General features: G+C 45.9%; 2 protein-coding genes across 6 annotated transcripts in view; one reads left to right on the forward strand and one right to left on the reverse strand.

Moving 5' to 3' along the window:
* Positions 1-16,717, forward strand: part of DHX32 (DEAH-box helicase 32 (putative)) — a 51,420-nt gene extending 34,703 nt beyond the window's left edge. For all 5 annotated transcript variants that reach the window (XM_024751554.1, XM_024751555.1, XM_024751558.1 and 2 more), the window contains 8 exons: positions 708-953; positions 2,415-2,514; positions 2,607-2,765; positions 11,222-11,413; positions 12,074-12,223; positions 13,904-14,091; positions 14,984-15,165; positions 16,183-16,717. In XM_024751554.1, coding sequence (XP_024607322.1) covers positions 708-953; positions 2,415-2,514; positions 2,607-2,765; positions 11,222-11,413; positions 12,074-12,223; positions 13,904-14,091; positions 14,984-15,165; positions 16,183-16,354 — 1,389 coding nt within the window. In that variant the 3' untranslated portion in view covers positions 16,355-16,717. The remainder of the gene's footprint in view (positions 1-707; positions 954-2,414; positions 2,515-2,606; positions 2,766-11,221; positions 11,414-12,073; positions 12,224-13,903; positions 14,092-14,983; positions 15,166-16,182) is intronic.
* The window catches only part of BCCIP (BRCA2 and CDKN1A interacting protein), a 12,610-nt gene continuing 6,757 nt past the window's right edge, over positions 16,509-22,361 (reverse strand). Inside the window, exons 4-7 of the mRNA XM_024751559.1 lie at positions 20,723-20,812; positions 19,773-19,960; positions 18,118-18,292; positions 16,509-16,947 (exon numbers count right to left, since the gene is read on the reverse strand). Of these exons, the coding sequence (XP_024607327.1) occupies positions 16,777-16,947; positions 18,118-18,292; positions 19,773-19,960; positions 20,723-20,812 (624 nt within the window). The 3' untranslated portion in view covers positions 16,509-16,776. The remainder of the gene's footprint in view (positions 16,948-18,117; positions 18,293-19,772; positions 19,961-20,722; positions 20,813-22,361) is intronic.

The raw sequence follows: 22,361 nt of genomic DNA on the forward strand, positions 1-22,361 counted from the left end.
AAGTACTGTGTAAAATGTCTTGCTTTTTGAGCATTTTACACCAATATACTTACTTGTTTGTGGTTTTAGGGCACATAATTTACTCTTTTATTCAGTATATTTGACAATGAAGCATTTTTAAAGAGTATTTCTAAATTCCTGAATCTTGCAAATATATAAATAGCAGTGAATATTTCCTGCCTATTTCATTGCATTTCTGCTTTAAGTGCTAATGGGTAATAATAGTTTTCAAGATGACCCAGATTAGAGACCCTGACTGTGGAATGTGTATGTATATATGCTTCTATTGGAAATCTAGAAATTGTTTTAGAATTCTTAGTTCTGCCACCATTAAAGCACAGTGATGCATCATCACTGATGTGAGAGTAACTTTTATTCACCTGTCGTTGTTAATGGATATGAGAAGTTGCACCAAGCTAGAAAAATAGCAGGATGAATGCATAAAGGCAAAGACAGTACATTTCACAAGAGGAGAGCCATTTTGGACTAAAAGCGCTGAAATTATTTATAAATTATATTTAACTTCCCCAAAGACACGTTCTTACGCAGTTATATCTCCTTTTCATATTTAACGATACCTATAGAAAACACAAGTATTTCTTTCCCTGTATACATTATGCAGCTTTTGCCTGTAGTTTTATATAATTTGGAGAAAGTTGTTTGTAATGTACTTTATTCTCATGGATGATGTTATTCTTTTACTTTAGGATATTGAAAAAGCCTATGAAATTATCTGTCAAGAAGGATCTAACTTAAACCCAGATCTTGGAGAGCTGGTAGTTGTTCCTTTGTATCCAAAAGAGAAATGTGCATTGTTCAAGCCAAATGATGAAACAGAAAAAAGATGCCAAGTTTATCAGAGACGAGTGGTGTTAACGGCTAGCTCTGGAGAATCTTTGATCTGGAGCAACACAGTCAAATTTGTTATTGATGTCGGGGTGGAGAGAAGAAAGGTAATTATTGTTGAGGCGGTTAAGTAGACTGCTGCTAATTGTCTTGGGCTCCTACCATTTTACTGACCAGAAAGTGAGGATGAACTATATGATCTGGGAATTTCTCTGTATTTGGCCATGTGTGCAAAGAAGAACTATTGCATCCAGTAACAAAAGTCTTGAGCACATGTAACTGCCTGTCATTAGCAGGTTGATAGTCTGGAAACAAATTAAATTGGTTGAGGGGCCAGAGGAAAAAGTTTTAAGGAAAGACAACTACTAAAGCAAATTACTTGACTCCTAAACGGATCTTTTTTTCTATACATCCCTTGGGTACTTTTGGTAGCCCCTTTATCAAAGTAATTAGCATCTCCCCCCAGGTAATTTACTAGAAATTAGTTTCAAGTGCACTGAGTTTAATTTTTGCAAATTTTGGCTTTATAGTTGACATAAAATTCCATCCTAAATTTTTTTAAAAGTCTGTTTATTTTTAATCACTATCCTTAAATTAAAAATTAGGGGCTTCCCTGGTGGCGCAGTGGTTGAGAGTCCGCCTGCCGATGCAGGGGACACAGGTTCGTGCCCCGGTCCGGGAAGATCCCACATGCCGCGGAGCGGCTAGGCCCGTGAGCCATGGCCTCTGAGCCTGCGTGTCCGGAGCCTGTGCTCCGCAACGGGAGAGGCCACAGCAGTGAGAGGCCCACGTACCGCAGAAAAAAAAGAAAAAAAAATTAGGAAAAATGGAAATAGGGTATCTCAAATTCTCAAAGACAGTGGGACTTCAGAAATCATAGCATTTAAACTGAAAACAATCTACCCAAGTATTGATCCATTTACCATTATTAGATGTTATATAGCTTTTACCCCTCCAGGAAACTATGGGTCTCTTAAATATCCTTGTTTACTGTGACAGAGCAATTCCAGCCATTAGGAAGGTTCCCTTGGAACCACTTTGGATTGATCTTATTGAATCAGTCCACCATTCAGAGAACCCAGGGTTATTACTTACCTTTAAACTACGCCTAAGAAAAATCACTGTTAGTGCCATCTGCAGTCTTTGTGTTAGCTGATAGGACTGGAAAAGCCCAGCATATGTGATAAAGATGAGACCCCTGGGATCACAGTCAATTTGAACGGAACCTTGAGGAAACGCAGCACTGTCGGTTGATCATCCTTTTCTCCACGTGGTACACGAGTCAGCGGTGTAGCACTTTGAGAAGTGGCATTTGTATTTCAGCAGATGATGCAGAGCTCCCATATTTATTGAAGCTACAATGAAAGCAGACAACCCTTAAATCCACTTATCAAAGCTCTTGCAGTTTCCATCTCAAGGCAAGTGAAACAATAATAAATATCGTACAGAAGAAATGAGTAGCAGAGCCTTTCGTGAAGTAAAGTGTGCAAACAGCAGTCACTTCAGGGCCAGCGAGCCTGCTAAATCTTGAGTGAGCTGACGCTAAAGATGCTGTCTTTCGTTTAAAGGTGTATAACCCTAGAATAAGAGCAAACTCACTCGTCACGCAGCCCATCAGCCGGAGCCAAGCAGAGATACGCAAGCAGATTCTCGGTTCATCTTCTCCAGGTAGCGCTGCGGACCCCAAACCCAGCTCATGCTAAGTTCCTGTCCGGAGGCAACACAGAAGCATTAAAACCATCTTCCTTGGTTTCTTCTAGGAAAACTTTTCTGTCTGTACTCTGAAGAATTTGCCTCCGAAGACATGCGGCCACTTAAGCCAGCGGAAATGCAGGAAGCCAACCTAACCAGCATGGTGCTTTTTATGAAGAGAATCGACATCGCGGGCTTAGGCCACTGTGACTTCATGAATAGACCAGGTAGCCGTGTGCCCGCGGGTCAGCAGGCGCCTGGCTGAGCCTTACCCTCATACCTCTTGCCCGTCCCCAGTCCTAAGAGCAGTGGCCCTTGGTGGTGCAAGCAAGCCCGGGGCTTTGGTTTGTCCTGAAGCATTTTCCCCACTAGAGGTAAACATTCTCTAAAGTAATTTTAAAAATTAAAAAAAAAAGCTACCCTCTAGGAAATATCTTTTCTGACATTGGAGAAGTGTCTGCCCTTGGCCACTTTAACATAGGAGATGGGGCCAGGCCAGTAGAAACCCGGGGGGGCGGGGGATAGTGGAGTACAGGGGTGTGAGGCCGAACTGAACACAGGAGGATTTTTGGCAGCGTTAGTGTTTCTCGGTGGGAAAACTTGTAGGCAAATGGCCCTTCCTCATGAATCACACCGTCACCTGGGGAAAACCCACTCAAAGTTCACGCCTTTGTAATTAAGGGTAAATGGAGATATGAAGGGGGTATGGTTGTTAAGCAGAAGACTGAGGCCTTAGAATTACAGTCTGAGCGTCTGTCTCCTGGGGAGCTCCCCGCTGCCCTCAAGTTCACTGAGGAGGGTCCTCTACCATGGGAGGGTGCTGGCTTCCTCCCCGCTAGTATCAGACCTGGCCGGGACCTGGGCTGCTCCCGCGGAAACCACCGGGATGCTGAACAGAAGGCTCAGGAAGCTTAAGGGAAGGCGCTCCTACCGTGTGACGAGGCTCCCAGAGCCGCAGCCCGCTCCCCGCCGCCCAGTCCCAGCCCTGTTTACTCTGGAACTGCTGCTTCGTTCCCGACCCGCAGCTTAGCTTCACTGCAACTGAGTGGGTATTCGAGTCCCTGTATAAAGTTTTCTGGTTTAAGTACTGATTGCCCTTCAGTAGATGTTCAGTTTTCACTTGTGCATTAATAAAAGAGAACATCCTTAATTTTTTCCACACGTTAGGCCCATGGTTAAAATTTTCACTGTGTTTATCAAAGGGGGTGATTGGCAATGTATTAGTGTTATGGTATTCATGGCATTTAGTGTTATGGTATTCATGGCATTTATCAAATTTTCACGAGAGAGCAGCCAGGCAAAAGACCTTGTAAGCAGAGTGTACTTAAAATGGAAACTAGAATTTCTACCGTTTTGCCATGCTTTGTCTCAGTTCCTATGTTTTTCAGTCATTTTGTCCAGTGGTGCCGTTAGGATTACAAGTCCTTGAGAAATACAGGTTATATCAGAGTTACGCTTCCTCAAATATTTCTTAAAATAGCGCATAGACTTTGGAGTAGGTGAAGGAAGAGGAGGGTCCCCTAAGAAAGCTAACCTTTGACATGAAAAGGTAGAAGAGAAGATAGAATGTGGACACAGGTTCTCATTACAAGGAGAGCAGCCAGGTGGACGGTCCAAGACTCCAAGCCTGGATGGTCCTGAGGGGCGGTGTCAGGGCCTCACCTAGAGGTCACGACAGGGGCCCATGCTCCTCAGCAGCGCCCAGTCCTTCCCTAGAACAGCAGGGAGTTTTCTATTGAAACTCTCCCAGTAAACACTTTGGAAAATCAATTACTTTGGGAAACTCTTTGGAATCGAACGTTTTCAACAGACTCTTCCCTCAAGGAGCAGTGGAATCTCTAGGAGGAAAGGGTCCGGGTGAGCTCCTATCTCATCTAAGACTGATCTCCTTCCTCTGGAGCCACCGCCTCCCTTGGAGCTGTGTGTTCTTGCAGGAAAAGGGTTGCTGTTCTCCAGCAGCAGCTCAGAGGCATGCGGGAAAGAGAGGCCTAAATCGAATGCATGTCAAGAAGGCCTTGGCATTGAGGTTCCTGGGGAGATTAGCACATCACCTGGAGAACGGCCAAGTAGTCCCAGCCAGACGCCCGCCTCTGAGGATGCTAGCCAGCTCGGCTTCAATAGAGCTTCTCCCCCCAAGAGAAGGTCCCAGAAAAGGCCCGGCCCCTTCCTAACTAGCTGCAAGGATGAGAATGCTAGTGATAATTATACCTTGAGGGAGTGGCTTGGAGGAAAGAAACAGTCATAGGATGTGATGTAAGGTGGTAAAGTATCTGTAGCAAACTCAGGCTGAGTGCATTTTTCTTTGATAGCAATGGCCAGAGTGACAGGACTGTGACAGGGTGGTGAGGCTGCCCAGAAAGCCTGGGAAACACGGGCTGCAGGATTCCTTTAGCTGTGATCCCTTAACTCTCAAGTAGTGAAGCCACTCTGCTCCTGGCTTTCACTCTGGCCCCTGAGAAAAAAGGAGTCTAGAAGGTGAGGGTGTGTCACTTGCATCCATTTCTCCCGTCTTTCACCGCTGACCCCAGGGCTTCTGTCCTCGGCCGGCCAGTCACCACTCGAGGCCACCCCCTGAAGAAACAGGTTTCAGTTTTGAAAACTGCTCGCCTCTTAAGCCCAAGGATCACCACGTGTTGATTGCCTGGGCACCTTCTTGTCATGATAGTTGCTGTTTGGTGGACTAGCGTGAAGAGAGAAGAGCAGGCCCTGTAATGTCGAAGATTTTCAAAAGCAAACGGCAGACCACAGCCGTGCAGAGGAGTTCCCATGTCTCTCAGTGGTCACCCTCCGCTGCTCACTCCACGGGGCTTAGAGCTGATAACGGGGGACAAAAGGGTGAGGGTGACAGTTTATTTCTGTCCCCTGACAGTATGCACATAACTATTTTCTGCTGTGCTTGGGGAAATGTAACTGGGGATTAACTCTGACTCATCGTTTTGAAAGAAAAAAAAAAAAGATGATGCTTGCAGCTCTTGCATATAACTCCTCTTGTAAATGAAACAGGCAGATGAAGCAGACCTGCCGCCCTTCTCAGGACTCGCGTAACAGGAGGATAGAGGGTCTGCCCTCTTGTATTATGGGGGTTATCAAGAGGTTCAAATGAGATTATTTATGCAGAAGTGCTCTGTGTACTGTGTAGGGTAGGAGGTGGGCACGTGCCAGCTTTTGTGAGCAGGTCCTTGTGAAATTAAGTGAAACAGAGGCCTTTCCTTTCTCTCCTCTTCAGAGCCAGACTCTTAATCCTATTCCCTAAAAGTCCCAAGCCTACTGAGAATCTACACCGTCCAACCAGCACCATCCCGATTCTTCCGTTTCTCCCCTCCGTGGGCTCTTTACTTCAGTGCACACAGTGCCCAAGCTCCAGTCCTAAAACCCACCGGGCCAGAAACTTCATCTGATCCCGCCCTGTCCAGCTGTCACTGTCTTTCTCCATGTCCATCTGCATATGTGACGTGTGTGTAATTCACATGTGAACGAGGCACACGGCAAGCCTTGTGTGAGCACAGCTATCCTCCTTCCCCGGGCCAGCTTCGTCCCTGCCTTTTCTAAGTCCCAGTGTCACTTTGATACACTCTCCCTTTGTGACGGAATTTCTGACGTATAGAAGAATTCTGGGTGCCAGTGCCAGTAGTGCCACTCAAACTGGCATAAGCCAAAGTGCGTTGTGATGAGGAGCTTGGGGTGTCCTATGAAATCCAAGACGAGAATGTAGCAGTGCCTCAGGGACATCTAAGGACAGAGGCTCGAACAGCACTGGTACTCAGCTTCTCGTCTCTGTCTCTTGGTTCTTCTCTCTCCTGCTGAGTGCCTGAGTGAGTAAACGTCCCCGTGATGGGGAGGGGAACAACCTGTGATTCCTGCTATGTGACCTCTAAAATTTTGGTAGACTTTTCAAGGCCATAGGAAAGATGCCGTGTGGGGCCGTTGATTCTGGAAATGACACAGCAGAGCCTTGGACTCCTCATTTGACCTGCACTCTTGCTTAGAATCAGCACTGGGTCAGTCCCTCCCTCCGAATGGTGGACTTAACCCTTGTTCCAGATTAATGCCCTCTTTGTTTGTGAGCAGGCTTTCTGCAGGTACTGTGGCAGGAAAACGCAGATTCAGTATTGGAGCCTGGCATTTGGGGTTCCATGGGAAAAGGGCACCATAACGAAATTGTGATAATAGCCCTGCAAGTTACTATGAGTGATGGCACTGGGGGAGGTGTGGGACCTTGTAGTGAGCTATCCTACAGGGAGTACAGCTGCCATTGGCGATAGAACTTAATAAAAATGATGATTTGTTCACATTGAAATTGCCTTTGGAATAAAGCATTGTGATTCTGCACTGCTGTAAAGAAGAGGCCTCGCGCTAAAACATTTATATCCCATTTGTTAGCCTTATTTCCCATGGATTACACTTAAGTAGCACTGCCATAAAGAACCCTCATCTAAACCCTTCTGCTTTTATCTGAGACAATTTCATGGGCCATACTGGGGAGATGTCTTAAAATGTAGAAAGTAATATTAGCAAATCCTATTCACTTATTTATTATTATTCCTTCACCTGTATAATCTGCATTCATTAACTTCTTCTTTCTAATATAATAAAACCCCAAGAACTCCCTCTCTTTATTTGGTGTTCGGACCGAGAGCCGAATCATGAAGTGATGTCCGTTAGTAACTCTGTGTGCAGCCAACTCAACTCCAGGACATAAAAATGAGAAGTAGGTGCCCTTTGGGGACAGAGGCTGGCTGTTAAGCCAGATGGGCTTACAGGGACAGTTGCCAGAGATCCTGTAACTTACAATGCAGCAGCTTTGCTGATTTATGGAAACTGGTTTCCACACAACTTTCAGGAATTAACTTTGTGCTCCCAGTGCCCTCCTGCTGTGTTTAATCTGAGATGCTTATTTCTGCTGCTGCTTCTTGCACCTTCTCTGGCATGTCAGCTGTTACTTTTTTTTTTCCCCCCAATCTTATGCTCAGTTAAGTTTTTCTATTGTGCTGTTTGTTGAACAGAAATCCTTAATTTTTTTTTAAATTTTATCTTTTTATACTGCAGGTTCTTATTAGTCATCCATTTTATACACATCAGTGTATACATGTCAATCCCAATTGCCCAATTCAGCACACCACCCCCCCACCCCCCCGTGGCTTTCCCCCCTTGGTGTCCATACGTTTGTTCTTTACATTTGTGTCTCAACTTCTGCCCTGCAAACCGGTTCATCTGTACCATTTTCCTAGGTTCCACATACATGCATTAATATACGATATTTATTTTTCTCTTTCTGACTTACTTCACTCTGTATGACAGTCTCTATATCCATCCACGTCTCAACAAGCGGCCCAGTTAGTTCCTTTTTATGGCTGAGTGATATTCCATTGTATATATGTACCACATCTTCTTTATCCATTCATCTGTTGATGGGCATTTAGGTTGCTTCCATGACCTGGCTATTGTAAATAGTGCTGCAGTGAACATTGGGGTGCATGTGTCTTTTTGAGTTATGCTTTTCTCTGGGTATATGCCCAGTAGTAGGATTGCTGGGTCATATGGTAATTCTGTTTTTAGCTTTTTAAGGAACCTCCATACTGTTCTCCATAGTGGCTGTATCAGTTTACATTCCCACCAACAGTGCAAGAGGGTTCCCTTTTCTCCACACCCTCTCCAGCATTTGTTGTTTGTAGATTTTCTGATGATGCCCATTCTAACTGGTGTGAGGTGATACCTCATTGTAGTTTTGATTTGCATTTCTCTAATAATTAGTGATGTTGAGCAGCTTTTCATGTGCTTCCTGGCCATCTGTATGTCTTCTTTGGAGAAATGTCTATATAGGTCTTCTGCCCATTTTTGGATTGGGTTGTTTGTTTCTTTAATATTGAGCTGCATGAGCTGTTTATATATTTTGGAGATTAATCCTTAGTCCGCTGATTTGTTTGCAAATATTTTCTCCCATTCTGGGAGCTGTCTTTTCATCTTGTTTATGGTTTCCTTTGCTGTGCAAAAGCACGTGGTGTTTAAGTCCCCCACTAGTACTGTGTTACTGTCACTTTCCTCTTTTATAGCTGTTAGCATTCGCCTTATGTATGGAGGTGCTCCTATGTTGGGTGCATATATATTTATAATTGTTATATGTTCTTCTTGGATTGATCCCTTGATCATTATGTAGTGTCCTTCCTTGTCTCTTGAAATATTCTTTATTTTAAAGTCTATTTTATCTGATATGAGTATTGCTACTCCAGCTTTCTTCTGATTTCTATTTGCATGGAATATCTTTTACCATCCCCTCACTTTCGGTCTGTATCTGTCCCTAGGTCTGAAGTGGGTCTCTTGTAGACAGCATACATATGGGTCTTGTTTCTGTATCCATTCAGCCAGACTCTGTCTTTTGGTTGGAGCATTTAATCCATTCACATTTAAGGTAATTATCAATATGTATGTCCCTATGACCATTTTCTTAATTGTTTCAGGTTTGTTTTTGTAGTTCCTTTTCTTCTCTTGTGTTTCCCACTCAAACAAATTCCTGTACCATTTGTTATAGAGCTGGTTTGCTGGTGCTGAATTCTCTTAGCTTTAGCTTGTCTGTAAAGCTTTTGATTTCTCTGTTGAATCTGAATGAGATCCTTGCCGGGTAGAGTAATCTTGGTTGTAAATCTCGTTCCTTCATCTGGTACGTAGCCCTCTGCCTTTTCATCTTGTCTATCTTTCTGTGAATGTGGTTTTTGTTCCACGGGCTGCAGGATTGTAGTTCTTGCTTCTGCTGTCTGCCCTCTGGTGGATGAGGCCATCTCTGTTACTTTTGATTTCATGGCTCACTGATGGCTCGGACTCTTTTTCTAAATAGCCCATCTGTTTACTTCCCGGGACTGTGATTTCTCAAGGTCTCATCCTTGCCCGAGGGTCTCCAAATGAACAAGGAGTCCACCAGTGCTCCTGGCTAGTGCCCTGGAGAGGCCAAGGGGTCAGAATCCAAGAACGGAATCCCGAGGCTGTGCTCTTCTCAGTTTTAAATCTTGATGAAAGAAACCAAAAACAGGGACGTTCAGCTTTTCTCCTTGGTGGGGTGAAGGCCACACCCGAGTCCTCTAGCAGATGCCTGGGTTCTCTGCAGACTTGCTCACAGCCCCCCTCAGCCCAGCACTACTTGCTTTCACAGTAACTGATATTTCACCGGCAAATCACGTGTCAGAGGTGGAGGCCAGGCCCGTTCCACGCTCTCTCCTCCAGCAAGAGGCCTGGGGATGCGAGGAGCTGCGTGCAGCACCAGGGGTCCTTCCCCAGCCCGCAGCGGGGTCTCTCCCAGTGTTCCCAGGTCTCTTGATGGGAATGGGGGGACTTCATCAAATCTGAATTTGGGACTGGCTTTTGAGTTACACAGTTTACTTGAAATTTTGAGAAATAGCTTAGTGGTCAAAGTTTGGGTAGCAAATAAGTAAATCTGTACTGTTCATTACCTTGAACTCCCAGCTACAAGGAGGTTAAACTGCTTCCCAGGTCCCCACAGTCTCTGTCTCCCGCCTGCCAGGAACATGTTGGAAGTGAGACAAGTGAAAGCCGTTGAGTAGCTCATAAATCCTTCCGTTTCTGGGGTAGAACAATCCAGCAGCTTCATGCTGTGTGATTTGCTTCTTTGTGAGGCCTGGTGAAAAACACATGTATTCATTTTAATGTGACTTTATTTTGCAAGGACAAGGAGAATACCTCACTTTGAATAAATGGATTTATCTTTGTAGGTGGCTATTAAGCATATATAATAAAACTACACCCTTATTGATGTCATATAAACTTATAAGGGAAATAAAGGGATGGAGAAAATTAGCCTTTGGTCCTTACTTGTACTGGCAGATAGCTCTTCCAGCATCCTTGTCTACCATTTCTGTCATCTGGGTCCGTTTCAATTGGTTCATTTTTCTCTTTATTATGGGATTATATTTTCCTGCTTCTCATGCCTCATAATATTTGTTGGATGCTAGACATTGTCCATTTTACTGGGTTGGATTCTGGGTATTTTGTATTCCTGTAAATATTCTGGAGCTTTGTCCTGGGTGGCAGAGTGATCCTTTCAGGTCTTGACTTTAGGATTAGTTAGGTGGCACTGGAACAGTGTACATGTGGGGTGTAGTTATTCTGTGTTTCCGCCCCCCACCCCCCCCAGAGTCCCACGAATCATGAGACTTTGCAGCCTGGCTGGTGGGAACGGCCATATCTGGATCCCGTGTGAGCACCGGGCGCTGACCCTCTGCTCTTCTGGATGGTTCCTTCTCTGGCCTGGAGTGGAGTGAATGGGCTCTGCTGACTGACTGAGGGGCTCTCGTACATCCTCTGAGTCCTCGCTCTAGAGCTCTCTCCTCTCAGGAGGTCCGACCTGCAGGCTTTGGCCACCTTGGTCTCCCCGGACCCTCAGCACCCTCTGCATAATTCGGGGAGTCTGGCAGATCCCCTTGGGTCCCCTCCCAGCACCGCAGCCTGGAAATGCTCTCAAGGCAGTACGCTGGGCAGCCCTCAGGCTTACCTCTTGAGGTGCCCCCCTCTCAGGAATCACTGTTCTTCGTTGCCTGATGATCTCTGTCTTGCGAACTCTTGTTTCATATATTTTGTTCATTGTTTGGTTGTTTTGTGTGGGAGGGAAAATCCAGTACCTGTTACTCCATCTTGGTTGTACGAGACTTTGTAATTATTAATTTTGTCTTCCCTATAGCACCGGAAAGCTTGATGCAGGCTTTGGAAGACTTAGATTATCTGGCAGCACTGGACAATGATGGAAACCTCTCTGAATTTGGAATCATCATGTCAGAGTTTCCTCTTGACCCACAGCTCGCCAAGTCTATCTTAGCATCCTGTGAATTTGACTGTGTAGATGAAATGCTAACAGTCGCTGCCATGGTAACAGGTATTCCTTCCACGGCTCTTTTGTACCGTGTATCTGCAGCAGGTATAGATTTAAATGAGATCCATTTGAAATGATAATGAAATATTTTAGTAGTTTGAAAATGTAGAAAGTTATAAGAATTGCCTTAATATGAAAAAATCTAAATAAAAACCCAGTGAATTTCTTAAAGCAGACCGGTGAAAGCATACCGAGTTCGCTTTTGCTGAAGTGATCGGCACAGATCAAGAAAAGCGTGTCACGTGTGCGTGTGTTTTATTTCCTACCACCTCATTCATCTTGGTTTATAGGTTTTAATTGATTCTTTTACTGGCAGGACAAACCAAAGGCTATGCTGCATTAGGACCTGAGTTCTAATCCTGTCCCTGGACCGGGGGCTGTAATATTTACAAGCAGGGTGTCCGCTGTGCTGAGCAGACCTGAGAAAAGCTAACACACAGGAGTAAGGAGAAGCACAAGATGACGGCTCACCCTACAGTTCTCTGATTTCTGTGTAAACAGGATAGCATGTTATTCACAGAGTAAGACAGGAGCAGGGCTACAAACGGCAGCGAGTCCCCATCCATCCGTTCCACCCCCCCACACCCCCCACAGCCTGTTGTGCTAAAGGGCTAAAGGGCACATCTCATTATTGCTGACCTTCTGCCCTTTTGCATCTTAAAGCTCCTAATTGCTTTTCGCATCTGCCCCGGGGAGCAGAGGAGGCCGCCTTGTCTTGTTGGAAGACGTTCTTACATCCTCAAGGAGATCACTTCACCCTCATCAACATTTACAAGGCCTACCAGGACATGGCTCTGAATTCCACCAGCGAACGTAAGTGAACGCTTGGCCTTCTCACAAATTACCTCCCAATTCCACCTTTCCTTCCCCAGACGAAGCTGGGTTGTTATTCGTCCAACACCCTTTGTCTCCAGCCCCCTTGGTCATTTGAGTGGGATGGCGCTTGAGGCCCTCAGGCACCCGCAGGTGAGCAGTAGAGACACGCCTCCTGCGCCCACAGAGGGCGGGCCTGCATCCACGGACCGGCCCCCAGCCCGGCAGCCTTCAGAGCGAGCTCACTGGGGACGCAGGGACAGGGGACACAGACTTGCACAGCACGGCTCCTGTCCTCTCGGGTCCAGGGAGGAAGGAAAGGAACTGCCATCTCTAGGTGCCCACCGGCCAGAGCTGTGCTTTGTGCCTTTCACAACATGGCATGCTCACTACTGGCTGGAGAGAGAATATGGAGCGTTCAAAACAAAACCAAACCCCAGCTCCAGGTAATAGTAATGAATAGGCTGATGAGCTGAGGGAGGCTGGACCCTGGCGGAGCAGGGGAGAGGGGCGGGGAGGGCGTCCAGGGGAGAAGAATGGCCTGGTGCAAAGCTGCGGCAGAAGTCCTGGGTACGTCTAAACCACGGTTCCCAGTGGTGAGGGAACGGAAAACTCCTCCACGTGAAACTCCTGTGCTGGGCCTTAAAGACGGGAAGGGGGTCTCTAGGGGCAGACGGGGCAAAGCAGTGAGGCAGACACAGCCAGAGGGGAGCTCCCTTCCTACCAGGATTATTCTCACCTTTGTTCTCCACGATGCTGCTTTTACCTCCTTTGCTCCAGCAGATGGTGTGGAAAATGTTTAAAGTGAAAAGTATGACAGCAGTCAGAGTGGCAGAGCAGGGAGTTAGTTTTTCAAAGCTGAGCAGAAAAAGTTGTCAGTGGAGCCAGAAAGTACATGAGGGCCTTGGCATCTTTGGAGGGCGAGCCGGTGGCGGTCGTCGCTGGACCAAGTGCAAGCACTCCTGTGGCTCCAGACGGGCCTGAGTGGACGGGAAAGACCAACGGAGGTCTGCAGCCCGCTCTGCCGAGGCCACGTGTGCTCCCCGGCCAAGGCAAAACTCTGGATCCAGCTAATCACAGGTGGCAAGAAAGAATAACTGCACCCTGATCCAGGGGACTGAATTTCGATACAAAATTTGCAGCTAGGGTAGGCGAGCTTAACTGTGACATCATTAATTCCCAAATCAGCCTAGTAGTAATCCTTTTCTTATAATTAAGTAAAGTATGTGAGAGATTTTCATGGATCAGAGGTATCTGTACAGTAAGCTTTTTCCCTCCCGGTTTGATTGAATGTCGTGGGCACGTACATCCTCGCCATACGCACGCTGGACAAAATGTTGATCTTGAGACAGTCTCTTCTGCCCCTTATGAGCCAGGTGAGGGTGATATATAGTATTGGTCAGCGGTGGGGACCTGCACTTTACAGTTGGTGGGCTCGTGGAGTCCCCCACAGCCACTGCAGGTCCTGCCAGCCGGCACCCTCTCCCTTCCCAGCGGTGCCAGGGACAGCCACTCCCGCGGCCACCGAGGTCCCCGTCCTTGCTGCCTCCCTCGCACTCACTCGTGACAACCTTGTTAGGAGAGGACACAGAGGTACGCGGAGGCAGAGCGCCTTCCCAACTGGGCTCTCTCAGTTATGACGAGTCATTTCTAAATAGCTTTTTGTTTGTTCCTTCCTAGACTGTGTTGAAAAGTGGTGTCACGATTACTTCCTCAACTGCTCTGCACTCAGGATGGCAGATGTTATCCGAGCCGAACTCTTAGAAATCATCAAGCGAATCGAGCTTCCTTACACAGAACCTGCTTTTGGCTCAAAGGAAAACACTCTGAACATAAGGAAAGCTCTTCTGTCTGGTTATTTTATGCAGGTAAGAATGGATGAGGCCACCTGTAGTGTGCTCTCTACAACATTTCACAGATTGAGGACATCCTGTCAGAAACCTCCCACTTGGGGTGATTACTGTATTGATGTCAACTTTAAAATAAAACTAAAAACCTTTATATGTTACTAAAGATTTAGTACTTAAATATACTTCCCCTCAGGGGAACGGAGGACTCAACTAGAGTGTTCTGTCAGGAAGACCTTTCCCATCGCGGAGGAGCTGTTACAGCGTTCTTTGGCTGAACATATAGTCCCTCATCTCACCTGTCTGCTCCCATGTACCTGGTGACGTAACGCCCAACAGGAAGGAAAGGCGACAGCCCATTTGCTTCTTTCCCGGCGCGGAGGTTGACTGACCTAGCGCCTCTAAACCAAAGCAAGTTACAGAATTAGTATGTGCACCACCTAGACTCTAAAGCACTCTTAATGGAGAAAAAGGACATTTTCGCATGGACTTCCTCATCTGTATGGAAGAAGTACGGTTACCTGCATCTCAGGGTAATCCTGAGGGTTAAAGGAGCTAAAACGTCAAGTGTAAAGCACTGGACACTTGCGAGCGTGGTCCATAACGCGACAGGGAACGTGCTAGCTTTATTTCTGGACCAAAACATTCACCTTTGTAGCTGCACTATTTTGGCATGCTGCCCTGAAACTGATAAAAGTAGTTAACATCCTTATTATCATCACTGGCTCCAAGTTTTGAGCAAAACATGTTTATGTCTTACTTTCTATATCTGAAACTAGAAAACATGGGCAGCAAATCTGTAGTTTTAACTATTCTGTGTGAAGTATTTTGGAATTTTTAAAACAAGATATTTTTGTGTATCGATCTCCATATTAATACAAAATCCTTTTTTCTGTAAAACGCTGCCTTTCAGATTGCTCGGGACGTTGATGGGTCAGGTAATTACTTAATGCTGACGCACAAGCAAGTTGCACAGCTGCATCCCCTTTCTTGTTACTCTGTCACCAAGAAGATGCCAGAGTGGGTTCTCTTCCATAAATTCAGCATATCTGACAACAACTACATCAGGATCGCCTCAGAAATCTCTCCTGAACTGTAAGTTTAATGGAGAAAAAGGGGGTTTCTTTGAATTCATACATGAAGAGCAAGACAAATTTGGTTTTTCTTAACATTTTCAATATAAGTTATACTGCTACCAATCTAAATTATGTTGAGAGTACCTACTAAAGGCAGGTCTCTGTAGATGACTAAGAAATACTCACACCTCTGAGATTACAGCATAAAGAGAGAACACAGTATAGAAATGTACAGCAAAGCACGATGCACCTCAGGAGGAACAGGGCCAGCAGGTGCAGACCTTGAGCGTAGCGACCTCTCAAAACAGGCCACTGAGACTGGAGCAAGTGGGGAAGGGAAGGGGTGGAGGCCAGGTTGAAGACAGGCAGGTAGCAGAGGTGTAGGGTATGGGCCACATAAAGAGTTTGGAGTTGATCCTAAGTGCAGTACAAAGCAACTGGAGACTCCGTTTTAAGCAAGGGTAACCTCTTCTCCATGTATCTTAAAGACCCCTCTGGCTGCTAAGTGAATGGGCTATAGGGACAGCAGTGAGAATGGAGACTAGCCTCAGAGGCTGCTGCAGATGCCGGACCCACTGTGAAGGTACCACTACCACTTGGGCAGTGTGATGTTCTAGGCAGGAACCAGGAGTCACTACAGGTGTGTCCAGCTTCAGCAAATGGATATGGTATGGTATTAGTATTAGATGCAGATACTCCCTCTTATGCACCCAGAGTTCTCCCAAGCATCTGATCTGACCTGTCGCAAAACTGTGATGGGCCTTGGGGGAAGTGCCCGTTCCCCCCTGGTGATGAGAGTGGGGGGTGTCACTTCCGCTGTGTGGCATGACCCTAGAGGACCCAACTTATCCTAGAAATGCAATTGGATTGTTTCCATGTAAACCACAGAAAGTATTCATTCTACAAAGGCAGACCAAGCCACTGAGACGTTCACACTAATCAAAATTCTACAAGCAGATCCTCCAGGCCTGGAAAGCGTCCACTCGTTTGGTACCTCTCACCAAAAATAATAATAATAACTTTTTGTTTTAAACAGATTTATGCAGTTGGCACCACAATACTATTTCAGTAATCTGCCCCCTAGTGAAAGTAAGGATATCCTGCAGCAAGTGATGGATCACCTATCACCCATTTCAACAATGAAAAAGGAACAGAAAATGTGTGACAAGTGCCCTGAAACTACTGAACAGAGATGCACTATACAGTGACTCTCAAGAACCTTCTACACAAAACCTGATGTGCAATAAGTATCCCAAAGGCAGCCCAGCAGGTCCACTGGAGTGACGTGCAGACGTGACGTGAAGACGGATGTCATACCCTGCAAAGCATAGTCTTGAAAAGAATACAACTTTTTGCATATTATTTAACAACTAAAAATAGAAGTTTTTATTGAATTACTACTCCGTGTTTTTCTTCTTATTGGAAAAGTTTTTAATCAACCATTCTTAATTTGACCAAAATCTTAAAAAGCAAAGATATTTTGTAAATGTGTCACAGACACGGGTGACAGAATCCTACTTTTTGTAGAGGACCTTAATCTGAATAAAGTCATGAGTTTTTCAGTAAATCTCCACTAAGTCTTCTGGTAATTTTTACAAAAACAAGCCCACCACTGTCCATGGGAAATGGGTTAGACAGATAGATGTTCCTTCAGTTTATCCATGATTTCATTCATTTTGTCGCTTGGAATTAACATCACAGTTCGCAGGGGCTTCATTGGTACATCATCAAAGGACCATCGGCCTCCCAGACACGTGTCGCCCTCCTCCTGCACCGAGTAGTTGAACTTCAGGATTGCCTTCTAAACCAAAGAACCATAAATTTAAAATTCAGACAAGCTAAAGGCAAAACTCACTTAATTGATAACAAAAAATACTATGTTTGGCATGTGTAATAAGACTGACAGCTAAATGAAGCAAAACACAGACTCAAGGAAGCTCAAATGGGACAGTCAGGCAGACGTTATAAAACACTCACCAAATAGATTTCTAACTTACATGAAGAGTATGGATAGAAGTGTTCCATTTCTAAGAGGGGAACAAGCAGCTAAGTAATATTAACAGTACTACCCACCTCTATACTGTTTACAATTCTGAAGTCGCTCATCTTCTTGATCTCATTTGATTCTCAAAATAATCTCATGATACACAAGTGAAATTAAGACTCATGAAATTTGACAGTTAATGAGAAGAATCATCTTTAAATGCTGGTCTTACCCACTGTCCCAGCTGCTTCCTCAGCATAAAGCTGTTGTGTGAAGACAGGCAGGTCCGCGTAACCAGCCCATCTTAAAACACCCGTCACATACGTCCCTGACATGGTCTGCCTGAAGTGCCGAGGCACACATTTTTAAAAATTTAATTTTCACTTATTTACTTCCTGAAAAACAAGGGCAGAGCTGAATGTACAGTGCTTTAGTCCTTAGTGGACACCTTAAAATAAGTGATATCGTCCAATCCAGGAAAATATGTCCTCCTCAGAGATGTATTTAACATTTTTGAGAGGAAGGCAGCATAAGAAAGTAACATGCTCTGGTATCTGGTTGTCCGTCACAGCACAAGCTTTTACAGGGAGAAAGTGCTAGAAATCCCACCAATGGGGTGGCCTCCAGGACTAAGGGCACAGGGCGGCACATGAGCCAGCACCGGGAGAGCAGGGTCCACCCCGTCCTCCACACCGACCAGACAGTGGCTCCAAGCTCCCTCGGACTCAGCGTCCCCCATCTGTGCACACAGGCTGATGTTCACCTCCCAGACCGGTTTGAGAATAAAGATCTCACGGTAAGCATGTCGTCAGCATGGTAATCACCTCCTCCCCACTCTCACTGTGTTACTAGCTCCTAGCTGCTGTAGATACGGAAGTTTAAAAACAGAAGGACTTTGACATAAAATGGGAGAGCAATAAATCCTGATTATTATCAAGAAAATCCTTATTTACATCTAAACAAAGAGATGGAACAGGATGGGCTTACCTCATAGAAAAATTCTTCTTCTGCATTTGCAAACATTAACTCATCTTTCTTTTGGTTGCTCAGTTTCTTTTTGGAATTGCTTTTTCCTGCTTCCACAAACGTCTTGCTAATCAGAAGGTAGAAGTAACACTTCCCACATGGCTTGTTAGTTTTGTACGCCTCTGCTAGTTCTTTCCTACGAGGCACACACACACAAGGTTTGGCTGATGGGTGAGGCGAGATCCATCAACAAACCAGAGCACAGAGAAAACCGGTGAGGCCTCTTCTCTGGGTTCTGCTGTGACGCAGGCTTAATGGACAGACATTAGATCTGGATGCTTCTAAAGCAGTGAGTTTTCTTTATGCATCCAGGTGCACATTCAACTGATTGTGGCAGCGCCTTTTATAATAAATGGTACGACGACTCTCACTCAGATTATGCTCTGAGCTGTGGATACACAGCAACTAACAGAGGAATCTCAAGTTCACACGTCACTGCTCTGTTAAAAATACCTAAGAATCTGGATTTTCTAAAACAACAAACATTTAACTGACGCACACAAAGGCACACGGCCATGACCAATGCCATTACAGCATGTGACCACTACAATCTCCAATCACCACGTCTGGGACTCATTTCTGACCTCCTGCAGGAATGGCCAGACAGATGCCCCAAACTACCACAGTCAATGAGATAGCAATGAAGCCTTTAATTCTTTCCCTCCTTTCTTTAGATCATACAATAACCCCGTGCGTCTGACTAAACAAGAATGTAAAGAAGCTCAGAACAACCCTCTGCGGCTTTCTTCAAGAAACTCGGAACAACCCTCTGCGGCTTTCTTCAAGAGGACCAGGAGAAAGCAGGTCACGCTCTCCTGAAACCAGACATGAGCTCCAGCTGATCAGGAAAAAGACGACGCAAAACAAAACACGCTTAGGCCCCAGAAGTGCGATGTGAGTATTAGCTGAGGGTATGAGAGTAAAACTAAAAAGCGATGCGTCTCTGAAGGAAAAATGGGAAACCGCAAGGCCTTCAGACTGTAGTTACATTCGCACCAACTATTTCCAGGGAGATCACAAAGAAGTGCCATGACCTCTGAGAAATAATATTCCGTAAAGCCTGGGCGCCTGCCTGTAATTTTATCCTCCTCTATTTCAAAGCACGGGCAATGCCAATTCTTAGCCCTTCTTACATTTAAAATATTCTCGTAAACTTAAAACTCCTGAATTAAAACACAAAATAACAAACCCTGAGGAGCCAGAGATGCAGTATCAGGACCATGGCTGCCTCAGTCATAAATACCCCAGTGGGATTTAGGAGTCGTACTGTTTGTTACTGTTGTAAATTCAACACTTCATTTGTGTTACAGAAATCTATCCGTGAAGAGGGTTAAAAGCTTTAGTCAAATGGAGGTAAAAAGTCTACATGAAACTCAATTTTTATACCATTTAAATCTCTAAGATTATGAAGCCTGCTATCACAATATCCCTAAGTAATTAAAGCTCTTTTAAAAAGCCAATTATGAATAATGCATGCATCTCACAGGCACTCTCACCACTCATGCTTAAACCAAGGGCAGAACTCTTTCTATACCAACATATTCCATTTGAATCACATTTCTGAATCCACTTGGGGAAAAAACTACCATTCAAAGGCATCTTCCAAAGTGTCTTACTGAAGCTGTTGGTGCATGGGCAGCGCTATCTGTGCAGGAACGTTAATGAATCTTTCACTCAGCAGAAAGCCCACAGGCCTGGTGGCGTCATTGAAAAGCTTGTCCAGCTGTTCAACCATACTCTTCTCACAGTTCTTCTCGCACAGGCGTAAAATAAACTCTTTAATTTGTTCAGCAAACGGGGTACCCTAGGAAGCAAAGAGAAGGCTCACCTTTTATTACAGGCCATCACTTACAGGAGAAAACTCCAAAGTGAGAGCTATCACTTTTTATCTTACAGGTAAGGGCAGTTTCCTGCCAAAACCTTTAAAACCTTATATGTCGTCAGTGTTGATTGCTTAAGTATTTCTCTAAAGTAACTACACCTGGTTATTTACCATCCCATAATCAAGGGTCAGAGAAGGTTATACTAACACTCAGACATGCTGGGATGGAAATTCTAATCCATCTCATAAAGACAGATGGAAGTAACTGGAAAAGTTCAATTAAAAATTATGATAAAGTATAGCCTGCATCTTATTCTAAGGAGGGGAAGCTGCTGGTTGTTTATTAGAACTCATCAATGAGTCAATAAAAAGTAATGAATGAAAATACAGATAAATGTCAGTAAGTGTCCTCAACTTCAGAAATCAAAACAGCTGCAGAGACAGCAAAACAGCTCCTGTGTCAACACCAACATCAGGACACCCATTCCTGAAAAGCCAGGTGACGATTCTCTATACCACAGGCAGTAAAGACTTTAACTGGGTACAGAGTATTCAAAGGAAAACAAAAACACCTTCATACTGAAAAAAGGATTACAATAAGATCTCACAAGACCACACATATTTATAGTTAATATCATGGTCTTAAAAGATATAAAAGATACTTTTATCATGCATTAAATAAAATTAACTCCTGAGGGTTTGGCCTAAGGAATAACCATTCTGATGCCAGTCAGGGAAACCCACCTTCCTTTCAGTTAAATTTAAAAGGCTTATGAAGCCAAAAATCCCATCTTCATCCATATCATCATCGCTGTCTTCTGAAACATCCGTTTGCTATTTTAAAAAGAAAAAAAAAATTAACTTTATATTTGGTTGAAAAGAAGTGCAATACCAAGTCTTGGAATCCAGGCCTCGTTTATCTTTCCACTTTTCAAACGATAACTTTGTTTTACTGTCATCACCTCAGAAAAGCACCGTGGGCTAAAACCGTGTGGTCTTGTTCACATCACTTTACCTCCCTTGATTCTGTCCTCTTCTTACATTCTGGATGATCTTCTGCTCTAAATTTCTTTTTACTAGACTCTTAAGACATTTTCCTCAATGTCTTATAAATCCAGAACAGATAAGACCTCTTGAAGGAAACCATTTTAGTCTGTTTTCTAAGTGGTCTGGCTGGAGCCAGCCCAGCCTTGTTTCTCTGTGGGTCCACCACACTGTCTCACCTAAAACGCATGCTTCCTGACCACCACTGGGGTGGTCCCCACCACTGGGGAAGGGGAGCAATGCCTCCGTGTGCATGGGTAGGAGAGAAGAAAACGAGGGCAAGAGAGGAAATGAGGAATCGAGAAAACAGAACTAAGAGTGAGATGCTCGATTCCACCTTGAACTTCCTGGCTCGGCTGTACTCGACTCGACACACAGTCCACATTTTCTTCTACCTGTTGCTTGTTTGCTCGTCCCAGCTGTAAACTCCTCTGGCAGCATCCCCGGCCCCCGGCAGAGAGCCAGGCCAGACTAAGTCCTTGGGGAACAAGCGCTGAATGAATGAAATAAAATGAGGCTGCTGCTCTTCCACCGAAGGACAGCAGGGACCCAGGACGGCCCGTCTGTCCCTGAACTTGTTCTGTGCGAAGCGGCTCCAGCACCACGGGCTCAGCCAGGTGCGGTCGGCAGCGCCAGAGCGCCCCCCGGTGGCCGGGGCCTCAGGGCAGGAACAGAGAGCGGAGCGGAGCCTGCCCGTGGGGCGGAAATCGAAGCAGACAGAGCTGCGGGAGGGGCCTGGGCTCCCCGGAGGCCGGCGAGGGAGAACGCGGCTCCCGGATCCAAGCTGACGGTGCCACGGAGAGGGCCTCAGGCGAAGGGGCAACCTGGCTTCACAGCAGAACACTTCCACTGAAGCTGGCGGTGCGGGAACACGAAGGGGGGGCGGCTACGGCGAGGCCCCGAAGGCCTGGGTCACCGCCAGAGCGGCTGCCAGACGCGGGAGAGAGGCCTCGGGCTCAGCAACGCAGCAGGGCGCCGAGGCAGCTCAGGAGAGACTGACGCAGTCCCGGCGAGAGGACCAAGGGCACGTCGGCTCTTGGAGGAGAGGGGAGAGGAGCGCAGAAGAACGTACTGCGTGAACCCGCCCTGGTCCTCCGAGAGCAGCACGGCAGCTCCCGTGCTCGTCAGAGGACCCCCGGCCACCGTGGCAAAACTTGCGTGGTGCCGACGGACGGAAAGCCGGGGCAGGAAGAAGGCCCCCCAGTGTGAAGCCCTGAGATCCCCAAACCCCCCGTCGGTGAAAAGCAACGAGCACCCCGGAACCCACTCGGCCTTCCTCCCCCTGGACAGGCCGCCAGGCGCGCCCCGCCGGCTGCCGCTGCTCCGTGGCGCGGGCCCC

Source organism: Neophocaena asiaeorientalis, unplaced genomic scaffold (assembly GCF_003031525.2).
Source record: "Neophocaena asiaeorientalis asiaeorientalis breed wild unplaced genomic scaffold, Neophocaena_asiaeorientalis_V1.1 scaffold108, whole genome shotgun sequence".
In the NCBI taxonomy this organism is placed as follows: Eukaryota; Metazoa; Chordata; class Mammalia; order Artiodactyla; family Phocoenidae; genus Neophocaena; species Neophocaena asiaeorientalis.